Source organism: Rhinopithecus roxellana, chromosome 6 (assembly GCF_007565055.1).
Source record: "Rhinopithecus roxellana isolate Shanxi Qingling chromosome 6, ASM756505v1, whole genome shotgun sequence".
Classification (NCBI taxonomy): Eukaryota; Metazoa; Chordata; class Mammalia; order Primates; family Cercopithecidae; genus Rhinopithecus; species Rhinopithecus roxellana.
Window position 1 is genome coordinate 64506886 of NC_044554.1, and position 13705 is coordinate 64520590.

Here is a 13705-nt window from a genome sequence, read left to right on the forward strand (position 1 = left end):
AGCTCACTGCAACCTCCACTTCCCAGGTTCAAGTGATTCTCCTGCCTCAGCCTCCTGAGTAGCTGGGATTACAGGTGCCACCACACCCGGCAAATATTTTTAGTAGAGATGGAGTTTCACCATGTTGTCCAGGCTGGTCTCGAACTCCTGACCTCAGGTGATCCACCCACCTCAGCCTCCCAAAGTGCTGGGATTACAGGCGTGACACCGTGCCCAGCCTAAGACAATCCTTAACGAGAGTAATGACAGAGGTGCTCTTATTACCCCTGTTTCATAGGGGAGGACCTGAGACTGAGGTTCAATAACTTGCCAAGATCACATGGCAAGTAAGGGGCAGAACCACTGGAAGTTAAAAAAAAAAAAAAAAATGCTCCTCTCAGACACAGGGAGAATGATTTGCCAAGAGATTGTAGGAGGATTTCTGGCAGTGTCTGGTGCTCGTTGAGGTTTGTGGCCACGAATCTTCCATGGAAGCAATGGAGTGGTGAGATGCTGTCCAGCAACACTCAGCGGCTCTGATAGAGGCGTGAAGAGGGCAGGTGGGGGTGCTGGGGTGTGGAACTGGGCAGAGCAGGGGGTGAGCTGGGCAGGAAGCAGCTGAGAGTCACAGTGACCAGGGATGGTGAAGAGGCTTGGACTTCTCATGACAATAACTTTTCCAGGGAGAAGGCCTAGTAGGTCGTGCCAAGGATAGGTCCACGCTACTTGGCTGGAGGTCAGTGTGAGCAGGTCTGGCCAGCCCCCAGGATCCTAAGGACCTCAAACTGATTCCATTCTCTACAGCTGATTCCCACTGTGACTCAGCTTATGCCAAAACATTGTGCTGTTTATTTGAAATTCAAATTTAACAAGACGCTCTACATTTTTATTTGTGAAATCTGGCAACACTAGTCCCTTGTAAACCAGTAACACCCCCCTGCATAGCCATGACCTCCTCTTCCTCCCAGCTCTCTTCACGTCCCTCCCACTGCTATCCTAGTGTCCCAAACTCGGCCTCCACTATTCCAGGGGACCCAGCCAGTCACAGGCTCCTGCCCATCCTTTAGAAACACCTCCCTTTCTCTAGCCCACTGCCATACCTGGCTCCACGCCTAGACAACTGCTGTCGCAGCCCTGATGCCTCCGTCTGCATCCAGCCCCCACCAGGTGAATATTCCTCAAGCGCCACCTTGACCATGCCACACGCTGCTTCAGCCTTCAATGCCCCCCACTGCCCATAGAAGAAAGTCCTAATTGCAAGGCTTCCAGCAGCCTGTTCCCATGGCCTTCCCACATGGACCTCCTACAACCCACCTCTCTCTACCCTGTCCTTGTGCACAGAGGACCCTCACATACTCCCTCTCCTTCAGGTGGAAAACCACTTTCCCATGAAGACCCAGCTCAAAGGATCCATTGTCTGGAAAGGTCCCCTGACTACCCAGACTGGACAGGCTTCTGCTGCCTCCGGTATCCTCCTCTGGCAAAGCACACACTGCAGCCTTCTACACCTCCTTTTAATTTGCCCAATGGGTCTTACATCTTGTGGTAGCTTGACTATGAGCTTATCTTCTCAACTAGATTGGAGGCTCCCTGAGGAAAGGAAAAAGATTTTGTGCCTGTTTCCCTAGGGTCTCTGGCTCAGTCCCAGGCCAGAGCCAGTATTTGCTGACTTGTGCATGGGTTCTGCACTCCCCTGGCCACTGTCAGAGTGAGTGGGCAGGCACCCCTGGGCATGTTCCAGACTCATTGACCCTCAGGTGGCAGGTTGTGGCTGTGGGCCACAGAAGGCATATAGGATGTGGTGTTGAGGCTGGCACATGGCTGACCTGGCTCACAGTGTGGGCAGCACACTCCTGGCTCAGGGCAGGGTCCTCTTGGGCATGGCTTCTGGGTGCAGGTGATGGTCCCTTCCTGTGGGAGCAGACTGAGGTGGCTGCACAGGCCTCAGAACCCCAGAGCGCAGGGCCTCTGGAAGCAAAACCTCAGCCCAGGCTGGGACATGTCAGAGTGGCAACAGGCTGAGTTGGCTCTGTGGATGTGGGCTACCCTCTGTGTGAAAGCAGAAAAGAGACATCCTGCCCCAACCTGAGTCGTCTCTTGATTTTTTGTTTTGTTTTGTTTGAGACAGGTTCGTAATGTATTGCCCAGCCTAGAATACAGTGGCTTCATCATGGCTGACTGCAGTCTCACCTCCCCATCTCAAGTGATCCTCCCGCCTCAGCCTCCAGAGTACCTTGGGACTACAGGCGCTCACCATCATGCCCGGCTAATTTCTTTTTATTATTTTGTAGAGACTGTGTCTCCTTATGCTGCCCATGCTGGCCAGCTTCTGGACTCAAGCGATCCTCTTGCCTGGTCTTTCCGAAGCCCTGGGATTACAGGCGCAAGCCACCACCCAGCATCCTAACGCTCTTGACCCGGGAAACCATCTCTTTCAGGTGCCAGTCCCACCGAGGGTGTGGGCCAGGGAAGACCTGAGGATCCTTCAGAGCTGGGGGGAATCAGGGGGCGGGGCGCGGGGGGAATTTGGGGTTGAGGATTTATTATTTCCCTGTTCCAGACTGCCGAAGGAGCCCAGTGGTCGTCTAGGCCACCGCGCTCTCTGGCCCAATGCTCAGTCCAGGTACGTAGTCACCGCCGGTAAGTGCCGGCCGCCTTGAGTGGTCTCCCCGGGCGGGACCTGCGCGATGCAGAAGAACCCAGCGCAGTCCCGGGAGAGCCAGCTTTGCCTCGCCGTCCGGACCGGTGCTCCAGGGCGCAGCCACGCAGGCGCACCGCAGACAGGTGGGTACCCGCAGCCGCGCGCTCCTCTCCGCGTCCCCGTCCGGTGCGCCCCGAAGGTAGGGGGAGCGGTACCGGCTGCTGCCCAACCCCAAGTCTAGGGCTCCACCAGGCACCTGTGGGCGGAGGGATGAAGACTGGAGTACGGCGGGTTCCGCGTCCAGCTGTGCCTGGAGACCGAGCTCGGGTGGGTGCCTACAGCAGGGTGCGCCCGGCCGACCTGGGACCTCCCAGGCTCCCCTCCCGCCCCGATCAGTTTGGGGTGCTGGCGCCCAAGGAGCCCCAAGGCCCAGGCGGCGGAGTCAGGCACCGCTGCGGGGGGCGCAGGCTCTGCTGCTCTCCCTCCCCCTCGCCATTGCCCAGGATGGGGGCTCCCGGGCATCCCGCTGGAGGCTGGCTTGGGCCACTGAGGAGCGAGGCCCAATCCTTACTTTCGATGCACTCACCCTCGCTCTTACCGGGCCACCCTCACCCTTTCGGAAAAGAGGTTGAGGTTAAAGCGTTCATCCCTCGAGATCTTCAGGCCAATGGCAGGAACTGCGCAAGAGTTTGGGGGAAGACGGTGTTAGGTAGAGGCTCCCTCTGTCCCTGGGCTTGCGGCGGGAAACGGTAGACTCTGGTCTCCCGAGCAGCGGAGAAGGATGGGGCGCAATAGTTCCTGGGCTGGTTTCTGTAGATCCTGTCCCAGAACTTAAGAAGACAACAATGAAGAGGCTAAACGTGGAGGAAAAGTGAGCATGCCGTGGCCGGCATGCTGGGGCAGATGGTGAGGACCAGCGCTGGCCTCGTGCAGTTGTCTCCGGACCTGGGAGGCACGGGTACCCGGGAGCAGAGGCGGGAGTGGGGGACTTTCCCAGCCTCGCAGCCACGCTGGGCACAGCAGGGTGATGACCGGGGTGCTGTTCCTCCAGCAGCAAGAGGAACGGTCCAGAGGCCATCCCTGGGGGTGGGGGTGGCTCCGCTGGGCTGGCCCAAGGGGTGTGCCCCAGGGGAGCCAGCGGGAGGTGTGGGAGGTGAGGGAAGGGGGGAGGAGGAGCTGGAGGGGAAGCGGGGAGCAGGGGCAGAGGACTGGGGTGGGCCTGGGCCTCCACAGACCCAGTCACCAGGGCTCGAAAGTGCACAGGCTGTGTCCATAAACAAACTGGCAAGACCTCCCCTCCCCCTACCCCGTAGCTGTCGGGCCTGGGGCTGGGGCTGAGGGGCTCCAAGAGTCTAGGGAGGCACTGGGTAATCACCCCTTTTTACCTAAAGGCCCTGCTTGGGGGTTTTCCCCCTGTACCCTGGTCTTCCCCCACCCTGCCCTTGGGAGGAAGCTGAAAGAAACTTCTTCCTGGGCACCTGTTGCCCCAGAGCCTCAGCCTGTCTGGACCAGGCAGGCGGCAAGGCCCCCGGTGTGGGCAGCTCACCCGGAGGGGTGGGATTTAGGATCAGGCCCAGTGCAGTGAAACCTTTGTCCTCTGCCTGAGCTGGGTGTGGGTTTGCAAGGAGACATGTGACCCAGACCAACCCTGGATGCAGCAGGGCGCCTGCTGTCTGGCCACTCTTACTAGGACCACTGTGGCACTTCCTCCCCTAGTGGCCCCCTGCTACCCAAGCCTTGCAGCTCCTGGAGTGACGGGACTGTCTCCTGGGACTCCACTGGGGCCCTGGGGTTGGCTGTGAGATTTTACCAGCCCATCAGGAGCACTTGTGCATCCCCTCCTCATATTCCAGATCTGGGGCTCTCCCAACAAGTTTATCTCCTTTTCCCCTGGAGCCCCTCCAGTCCTCCCTGTTGATCCACCTCCTCCCCAAAGCCCTCCCAGGTTAGTCCAGCCACACTCAGCTTCCCACGTTTGAGTGCTCATGCACCCACAGCTGACACTGCACCTACAGCTGACACAGCCCATCAGGCACTTGCCTTCTGCTCTCAGCCTGCTTCACACAGTGTGGGGCTCTGCCTTCCTCAGCCAGGACAGGGCACATCATCACTCATTTGCCTGGTACCCAGTACAGCTAGGCTAGTGCCCCTCAGAGCAGGTATGCACTGAGGATTGCACACTGGACCCTGGTTCCTCCTGCCCCCAGGCTGGGCTGGCAGGCAGGGACCAGGCTGGGCATGGGGAGGTGGCAGCTTCCCACAGAGGCTGCCCAGGGAGCTGGAGCCCAGCCCCTCTTGGGCCACAAGCCCTTCCTGCCCTCAGCCTTGCTACCTCTGGCCCTTAGGTGTGTCATCAGAGTTCATCGTGAACACCCTGAACGCCGGCTCAGGGGCCTTGTCTGTCACCATTGATGGCCCCTCCAAGGTGCAGCTGGACTGTCGGGAGTGTCCTGAGGGCCACTTGGTCACTTACACTCCCATGGCCCCTGGCAACAACCTCATTGCCATCAAGTATGGTGGCCCCCAGCACATCGTGGGCAGTCCCTTCAAGGCCAAGGTCACTGGTGAGTGCTGGCTTCGGGGAGGTCCATCCAACCTGCAGCCCAGCCCAGCCTGGGGGGCTCCGGTGGCCACGCACATCCAGACCATAGTCTGACCCCAGACATCATGGTCAGTTTGCCAGGGCTAGAGGTGGGCCTGGCTCTACACAGCACACATTCTGTGGAGTCAGGCATGATGGTGTAAAAGTCCCATTCTTCCTCTCCATCACGGCCCCTCACTCCTTCAGCTCTGGCCTGCGCTGGCTCCTCAGGCTCTAGCATCACTTTCTTCCCTCCTGGCTTCCCATACTCCTCGGCTCCAAGAAGACACAGTCAGTATTGAGCAAGCTCCCCTCTTGAGGCTGTCTGTAGGATGAGTTGGGTGGGTGTTCCTTTGCAAAGTGACTCTAATCCTGTGAGTTAGCCTGAGTTCCCAAAGCCTGCAAGGGTGAGGGTCACAGCGTCTGAGGCCCCAGCCCTGGGGTGGAGCACCAGTTGGAGCTGGCAGCTCAGGGCCCTGGTTGGGAATGGGGCTGTGCTCCTAGAGTGGCCCTTGGAGGAATTTGGGGGCAGCCCCGAATGCAGGCAGTGAGTCCCACAGGGTGGCAGTGCTGGCCGAGGGTCCCCTGCCTGGGGAAGAACAGGAAGCCCTTCTGACCAGGTTTGCGCCCCCTCCACCCGCCCCTCAGGTCCGAGGCTGTCTGGAGGCCACAGCCTTCACGAAACATCCACCGTTCTGGTGGAGACTGTGACCAAGTCTTCCTCAAGCCAAGGCTCCAGCTACAGCTCCATCCCCAAGTTCTCCTCAGATGCCAGCAAGGTGGTGACTCGGGGCCCTGGGCTGTCCCAGGCCTTCGTGGGCCAGAAGAACTCCTTCACCGTGGACTGCAGCAAAGCAGGCAGGTGGTGGGGGAGGGCGTCTCCCAGGGTGCGAGCAAGAGGCCGTTGGGGAGCAGGGTGTGGGTCACAGTAGGGGACTCCCTGGTGTGAGCCCGTCCCTCTGCCTCCCTCTCCAGGCACCAACATGATGATGGTGGGTGTGCACGGCCCCAAGACCCCCTGTGAGGAGGTGTACGTGAAGCACATGGGGAACCGGGTGTACAATGTCACCTACACCGTCAAGGAGAAAGGGGACTATATCCTCATCGTCAAGTGGGGTGACGAAAGTGTCCCTGGAAGCCCCTTCAAAGTCAAGGTCCCTTGAATGCCAAAAGTACCTCCCCAGCCTCAGCCCCCACCTCCAGCCAAACACACATTACACACACACACACACACACACGTGCTACACCCAGACACACGCACAGAATCAGACACTACAAACACCTACCTTGGGGTGAAGCGAAGGCACAGCCTCCCCACCCCACTGCGCCCCGGGGGTTGGAGGACCTAGTCTGTGTTAGGACAGTGTCCCTCCCTGGGAATGTGACATGAGGGCAGACTGGGGCCAGGCTCAGGGGCAGAGGCTGGGACATGAGGGGCTGGAAGGGGGCTGTGGGGCCAGGGAAACCCTATACGTCTTCCCAGTGTGGTTTAGAGCTGCTCACCCTGATTCTCCCTGATTCCTTTCTGTAAAATGGGGATGGAGGTGCCCCCATTCTTCATAACGGAAGTAAGAAGTGCTCATACCTCTGTGCCAGGCACCGTGCAGTACTAACCCTTACAAATACTCCATAAAGTGGGTGCTGTTAGAGCTCCAGTCACAGCTCAGAAAAATCAGCCACCAAAAGTGAAGTGACCTGCCAGAGGCCCTAGAGCAGAAAGCATGAGCTCCAGGATGTGCCGTGGCAACCCTGCCGGGGTCTGTGCTCTGAACCGTCCCACTACCTAGCCCTCTGGAGGACTTGCCTTCCAGAGGCACCCAGTCAACAAAGCCACTTTCCTTAAACCTGCCAGGAAGCCACTTTCCTTAAACCTGCCAGGAATAGCGCTGCCGCTTCCTTGTTCCTCTTCTGGCTGGCTGGCCCTGGCTTTCCTCTGTGACCCCAGATCCAGGCACTGAGGCCAGGTCTTAGAGTGGCATTACAGCCTCCCCGCCGCCTGTGGCAAAGGCTCAGGCCCACTAGGAGCCCAGACCCTGGGGCAGAGAAGCTGCCCTCTCCTTACTGAAGCTTTAAGCTCTGTGGAGAGTGGGCTGGGGAGACCTCAGTCCCTTCCTGGGCTAGGGGGAGGGGTGGCTTCTGACTTCTGGTCTTTATGGCAGGGAGAGAGAGCTTTGGAAGGGTTCACAGCTCCACCCTCAATGTCCCTTTTTGCCTGTGAGACCCAACCCTCTGCTTCCCAGCTGCAAGGAGGAGTTTCCCAGCCCTGTGGGCCCACAGGGACGGCTGTCCTCACTTCCTCCCTTTGGCCCCCTCCGCCTGCTGAGCCCAGGGCCCAGCCCTGCCCCCTACCCAGGCTCACCCCACAGCCAGGCCTGAGCTCAGGCGTGGGAAATGGGGCTGAGACCAGCCAGTGAAGGGCGGCCTTGGCATTTGGGGCCAAGCCTGAGATTATTGGAGTGGGAAGGGGTGTTGAGTGGAGTCCAGGAAAGAAACTTACAGGTGGAGAGAGGAATACACTGATCACGTCCATGATTTCAGAGATGAGGACTACTTATTATTATTATTTGTTATTTACCATGTGTCTACCGACTCTAAATTCTTTACTTATATAATCTCACTTAATGCTTACTGCAAGTCTATAAAGTAGATGTGGTGATCCCCAGTTTACAGATAGGGAAATTGAGGCACAGAGAAGTTGGTGTTCTAAGGCCACGTGGAATTGGCTGAGCAGGGATTTAAACCCAGCTCAGTCTGCTTCTTCTGTAACTTGTGAGAGACAGGAAAAATCCATCTGGAAACTCCAGGGCAATGGAGGAGTAACTTAAAGCGGCAGGGAAACTGTCCAGGAGCCCTAGAGGGGTGGACTTGGGTTTATTTTCTTTTCGGGGTGTCCTCCTGGATCTTAAGCGGAGACAGGGCCTGCACCCCCGTTGGGCTTCCTGCGAGCTGGAGCTACTCTCTGGGGTCAGGACCGGCCGGGGCCCGGGGAGGGTGGAGGTATCCATGGGAAAGGCGCGCGCGGTGGGGGTTTGAGCCCTCCCTGAACAAAGCCTGGGTGGGAGCGGCCTGTGTGTCCCCACCCCGCCTCCCCCAGCGCCTGCTGAGCCGCGACGACAGACGGCAAGCGAGGCGGAGCTAGCATGGCCGGGGCCGGGGCCGCTGCGCTGTCCCTTCTCCTGCAGCTCGGGGGCCTGGCGCTGGCCGTGGGCGCGGGCGCGGGAGGTAAGTCCAGGCGCGGGAGACTTGGGGTCCGGCCAGGTGCGCCCCCTGCCTCCTATCAGCCCGGCCTGAGGGGGCCGAGCGGGGCCGGGGGCTGCTTCTCTTAGCCCTGCCTGAGGTTCACGCGCCTCCCTGGCCAGCCCGGTCCTCCCCGTCGGGGGAGCGAGCAGGGTTGGGAAGACCGCGGCCAAAGCAGGGGGTTCAGGAGCGGGGGTTCCTGCAGCCGGCGGCAGGAGAGAGCGCGGCTGCCCTGGCATCTGGGAGTCTGAAGTTAATTATTTGTCTTGACGAAGGAGGGGGAGAAAGCAGGCCGGCTGTGGAGGCTGACTTTGAATCTGTGTCTGGCCCTCCCTGGAGCGGGACAAGCGGGAATGGAGGGCTCGGTGCCGGCAAGGGGCCAGGGGAGGCTGAGAGGGGAGCCCGGTACAGTTCCTTGGGGACCAGTCAGGTTTTTGCCACTCGGAGCTCTTTCTGCAGGTCTCTCCGGGCAAGGTTGGCCCTAGCTTCACCTAGGGATCCCAGAGGATCCAGCTTCTCCCGGGCTCCTTCTGCCTGCCTGCTTAAGCAGAACTGGAAGAGGGGCCTGGGAGGAGGGGCCCTGGGCAGTAGGGTGAGGTCCCACGGGAGTCCAGATTGGGTAGAAGGTTTCAGATGCTGACACGCCCTTCGTGGCCGCCCTCTGTGTGCTTGGGAAGGACTGAGGCCGAGTGCCATTCCGGGTGACAGGATGCCCAGTACAGGGATGGAGATGGGAAAGGGTACCTGGGGTTTGGGGGCAAGCATCCGCCCAGGGTGCGGGGTCGGAGTTAGAATCCCTGATATGAGCGGGCAGTAGCTGGGCTGGAAAGGTGGGCGGTGCTTGTGATCCGTCCCAGCGGGACTTACTCCTGGGAGACTTCAGCTGTGTGATTCAGAAAGGTCGAGTGGAGAGAAGGAAGGTCGAGTGGAGAGAAGGAACGCAGATGGAGGCAGGGGCAGGGCTTTGCCTTCTGAATGGAGAAGGTGGAGAGAGGAGAAGCGGGGGATGGATTAGGGGACAACTCAGACAACAAAATGGGGGAGCTGAGCCCCAGCTTTCTGGCTTAAGTAACTGGGTAAGTGGGATGGCATTAACCAAGTCAGGGAATTTGGGGCAAAGCAAGTTCCATTTTAACCTAGAATCCCCTCTGCCTTTGATGGTGACAGTGAGTGACATTGTTCCCCTATCTCACAGGCCTAGTGTCTGTGAGAAACCCTTTTAAGCCACTCCAGGCCTGGCCTCACTAATGAGCTGCCATGGTGGGAAAGACCCAGCCCTCTCCCTCGTCCTCTCTCTGTTCCTGTTGCATCCCGCTCCAGACCCTCCACTTCCCTGCGGATCCCTGCCTGGAGGAGGGACCCATGTCTGCCTCCTCCCCTCCTGCCTTTATTGTCCTGGCTGCAGGAGAAGGATCAGAGTGAAAAGGTGAAAGTGACCATCCCCAACCCCAGGCCAGAGCTCAGAGGTGCCCCGTCCCCCTTTCCTGGACATAGTGTCTTCTAGAATCAGGGACAGGCTGCCTTCACTGGATCTGTTGTGTTCAAAGCTAGTGGAGGCCTTGCCAGCACCTTTCTCAAACCCTTCAGGAAATGCAGCCAAGTCCCACTTTTGGAGCCCACCACACCCAATGTGGGGGCCCCCAGGACCCCCTGTCACAAACCTGGAAAACTGTGCTCAGGGTTGAGAGCAGGAGCAGGAGCAGCAGTTGTCCTTCCCTCAGCACATTCTCCAAAAGTGATGGCCTTTCTGACAGGTGTAGACAGAGAGTCAGGGGATGGGAGCTGCTCGTGTTATCCCTGAAAAGACTCCCAGCCAGACCCCAGGCCCCTGAAAGCAACTCCACCTGGCGCATGTCTGTGGCCCTCCCCTGAGTTTCAGCCTGTGCTGGCTTCCAGGCCCTCGCAGCATGACATGTCAGCTTCCCAACCATCCCTGGCCAAGCTGCTGGCCCAAGAGAGGCGGGATGATCCTGACATGCTCACCATGGCTGGGGACATCAGCCGGGGCAGGCTGCAGGGAAGCCCTGCTCTAGAGACTGCTCTGTGTCCCCTGGTGGGTTGGGGGGCCTGTGGCTCAACAAGCGGGAGAAGCTGGTCTGGGCCACATTTGTCCACTTAGAACTTCCTTCCCCTTCTTCCATGCCCTCACCTCCAGCTTTCACTCCCCAACCCTCACAGACCACATCTCCTTCCCTGAATGGTGGGTGGGCAAGTGGACAGGGCGGGGTGCACAGGATGACCCCCTTCCCCTGTGGGTCAGAAGACAGAATCCAGGAAATGTGGCCAGGCCAGCCCCTCACCCTCAGGCCCACATGGGATTCTTGTGCCCTTCAGGTGGGACTGTCCCCAAGGAGCCCCCTGGGCAGCAGACACCTGTCCACTCCTCAGCCCCTGCTGGGGACCCCCAGGAGCAGTGGCTCCCCCTGCGAGAGTGGCTGGGGCGACTGGAGGCTGCAGTGGTGGAACTCAGAGAACAGGTACCGTGGAGACAGGGCTGGTTTGCATTGAATGGGGAGGGCTTCTCATAGTGGGAAGGAGGGAAGAAGTTAGCCTTGGAGGGGTGTTCCTAAAATAGAGCTTTTTTTCATTGCACATGGAAAGGAAAGACTCTTATCTGAACAATTTCCTTCCTTCTTTTCTTTTCTCCTTCCTTCCTTCCTTCCTTCCTTCCTTCCTTCCTTCCTTCCTTCCTTCCTTCCTTCCTTCTTTCCTTCCTTCCTTCTTTCCTTCCTTCTTTCCTTCCTTCCTTCTTTCCTTCCTTCCTTCCTCTCTCTCTCTCCCTTTCTTTCTTCCTTTCTTTCTTTTCCTTCTTCTTTCTTTCTTTCTTTCTTTCTTTCTTTCTTTCTTTCTTTCTTTCTTTCTTTCTTTCTTTCTTTCTCTCTCTCTTTCTTTTCTTTCTTTCTTTCCTTCTTTCCTTCTTTCTCTCTCTCTCTCTCTCTCTTTCTTTCTTTCCTCTTTCTTTTTTGTGAGATGGAGTCACCATCTGTCACCCAAGCTGGAGTGCAGTGGCACGATCACAGCTCCCTGCAACTTCTGCCTCCTGGGTTCTAGTGATTTTTGTGCTTCCGCCTCCTGAGTAGTTGGGACTACAAGTGTGCACCACCATGCCGGCTAATTTTTATATTTTTAGTAGAGACAGAATTTCACCATGTTAGGCCAGGCTGGTCTCGAACTCCTGACCTCAGGTGATCTGCTTGCCTCAACCTCCGCAAGTGCTGGGATTATAGGCGTGAGCCACCATGCCCGGCCTGAACAATTCTTAACATTTATTCTTTCATACAAATGAAGACCCTCCAGGTTATCTGTTTTGTCAGTTCGTGTTTCATGCTGTTCCATGTATTTGGGAAATGCTATGGAATGTGTTCTATATAAGGCATCATCAAGAAATATTTTGGATGGGTAAAGATGTCTTTAATTCTTGGGGCAAGGGTTGGGTCCCCATTTTGTCCAAAGAAGAGAATGGGGCTCATGCTCCCCTGAGAACGGTGATCGTTTGAGCTGGATGCTGACTGAGGCGACCCATCTCTGCTCTGGAATTGGCAAACTTCTTTCTCATCCTGCCTCATTTTCACACCCCTCATCTCTGCTGGAGATGGTGGGGACACTGAGCCAGTGCCTGCTATTCCATCTCCTTCCTGCAGAATAAGGACCTGCAGATGAGGGTGAGGCAGCTGGAGTCCTGTGAGTGCCGCCCTGCATCTCCCCAGTGCTGGGGGCTGGGGCGTGCCTGGCCCGAGGGTGCGCGCTGGGAGCCTGACCCCTGCACAGCCTGCGTCTGCCAGGATGGGACCGCTCACTGTGGCCCCCAAGCCCACCTGCCCCATTGTGGGGGTAAGTGCCACCCTATCTGCCCACCGGGGCCACCTAACGGCCTGCAGATGGCATGGGGTGCTTGAGTGACACTGCTGTCTCCTCAGGCTGCAGCCAGAATGGACAGACCTACAGCAACGGGGAGACCTTCTCCCCAGACGCCTGCACCATCTGCCGCTGTCTGGTGAGCTCCCAGGACCCATGTGGGATGTCCCTCACCTTTCTGCCTCTCCTCAGCTACCTGTCACTACAATGTGGCACTCCAGATGTCGCATAATGGGCTCTGCCTGCCACTCCCACACATTGCCACAGTGGCTTTCAGTTGATTCCAAGTAGGAAAAGGAGCTCAACACCCATGGACACTGGGGGACCCTCGAGCCACTCAATTCAGACCTGGCCAACAGTGGCGTGGAGGGCAGAGAATGTATTAGGTTGGTGCAAAAGTAATTGCGGTTTTTGACGACTTTTAATGTCCAAAAAACTGCAATTACTTTTGCACCAACTTAATAGTTGCTTGTCCTCCTATGTCACCTCCCACTCTTCCACTGCCCATCTTCTACCTCAGAACCCCCTCTCCTGCCTGTTCTCCCTCACCAGGCTCTACATCCACCTTCCCCCAGTCTTTCCTTCCTCTTTCCTCCACTGAGAAAGTCTTCAGTCTTCTTCCTAGGATCTCCCCTCTCTGGGGAATTTGCTGGCACCTGGAACAGATGGTTTCCCAGGGTTAAGGGCATCCGGAGACAATGGGAGTGGGGGCGGGATGCCTCTTTTCTGCCTTTATAGAGAGGGTAGTCCACATCCACAGAGCCAACTCAGCCTGTTGCCACTCTGACATGTCCCAGCCTGGGCTGAGGTTTTGCTTCCAGAGGCCCTGCGCTCTGGGGTTCTGAGGCCTGTGCAGCCACCTCAGTCTGCTCCCACAGGAAGGGACCATCACCTGCACCCAGAAGCCATGCCCAAGAGGACCCTGCCCTAAGCCAGGAGCGTGCTGCCCACACTGTGAGCCAGGTCAGCCTCCTGCCAGCCTCAGCTCCACCTCCTGCATGACTTCTGTGGCCCACAGCCACAACCTGCCACCTGAGGGTCAACGAGTCTGGGACATGCCCAGGGGTGCCTGTCCTCTCACTCTGACGGTAGCCAGGGGAGTGCAGAACCCATGCACAAGTCGGCAAATACTGGCTCTGGCCTGGGACTGAGCCAGAGACCCTAGGGAAACAGGCACAAAAATCTTTTTCCTGCCCTCAGGGAGCCTCCAATCTAGTTGAGAAGATAAGCTCATAGCCAAGCTACCACAAGATGTAAGACCCAATGAGCAGATTAAGAGGAGGTGTAGAAGACTGCAGTGTGTGCTTTGCCAGAGGAGGGTACAGGAGGCAGCGGAAGCCTGTCCAGACTGGGCAGTCAGGGGACCTTTCCAGACAATGGGTCCTTTGAGCTGGGTCTTCATAGGAAAGTGG

The 13705-nt window shown here is 57.8% G+C and overlaps 2 protein-coding genes across 2 annotated transcripts in view; both read left to right on the top strand.

Annotated features, from left to right (window-relative positions):
- Nucleotides 1-4971: 4971 nt before the first annotated feature.
- Nucleotides 4972-6635, top strand: LOC104674440 (filamin-C-like). The gene is made up of 3 exons (XM_010378751.2): nt 4972-5184; nt 5850-6059; nt 6177-6635. Exons 1-3 carry the CDS (start codon nt 5100-5102, stop codon nt 6362-6364), a joined length of 483 nt encoding a protein of 160 aa, XP_010377053.1. The 5' UTR covers nt 4972-5099; the 3' UTR covers nt 6365-6635.
- A 1674-nt stretch (nt 6636-8309) lies between these two features.
- KCP (kielin cysteine rich BMP regulator) overlaps nt 8310-13705 on the top strand; it is a 34917-nt gene continuing 29521 nt past the window's right edge. The window contains exons 1-5 of the mRNA XM_030932766.1: nt 8310-8423; nt 10773-10915; nt 12080-12269; nt 12356-12432; nt 13172-13256. Coding sequence (XP_030788626.1) covers nt 8342-8423; nt 10773-10915; nt 12080-12269; nt 12356-12432; nt 13172-13256 — 577 coding nt within the window. The 5' untranslated portion in view covers nt 8310-8341. The remainder of the gene's footprint in view (nt 8424-10772; nt 10916-12079; nt 12270-12355; nt 12433-13171; nt 13257-13705) is intronic.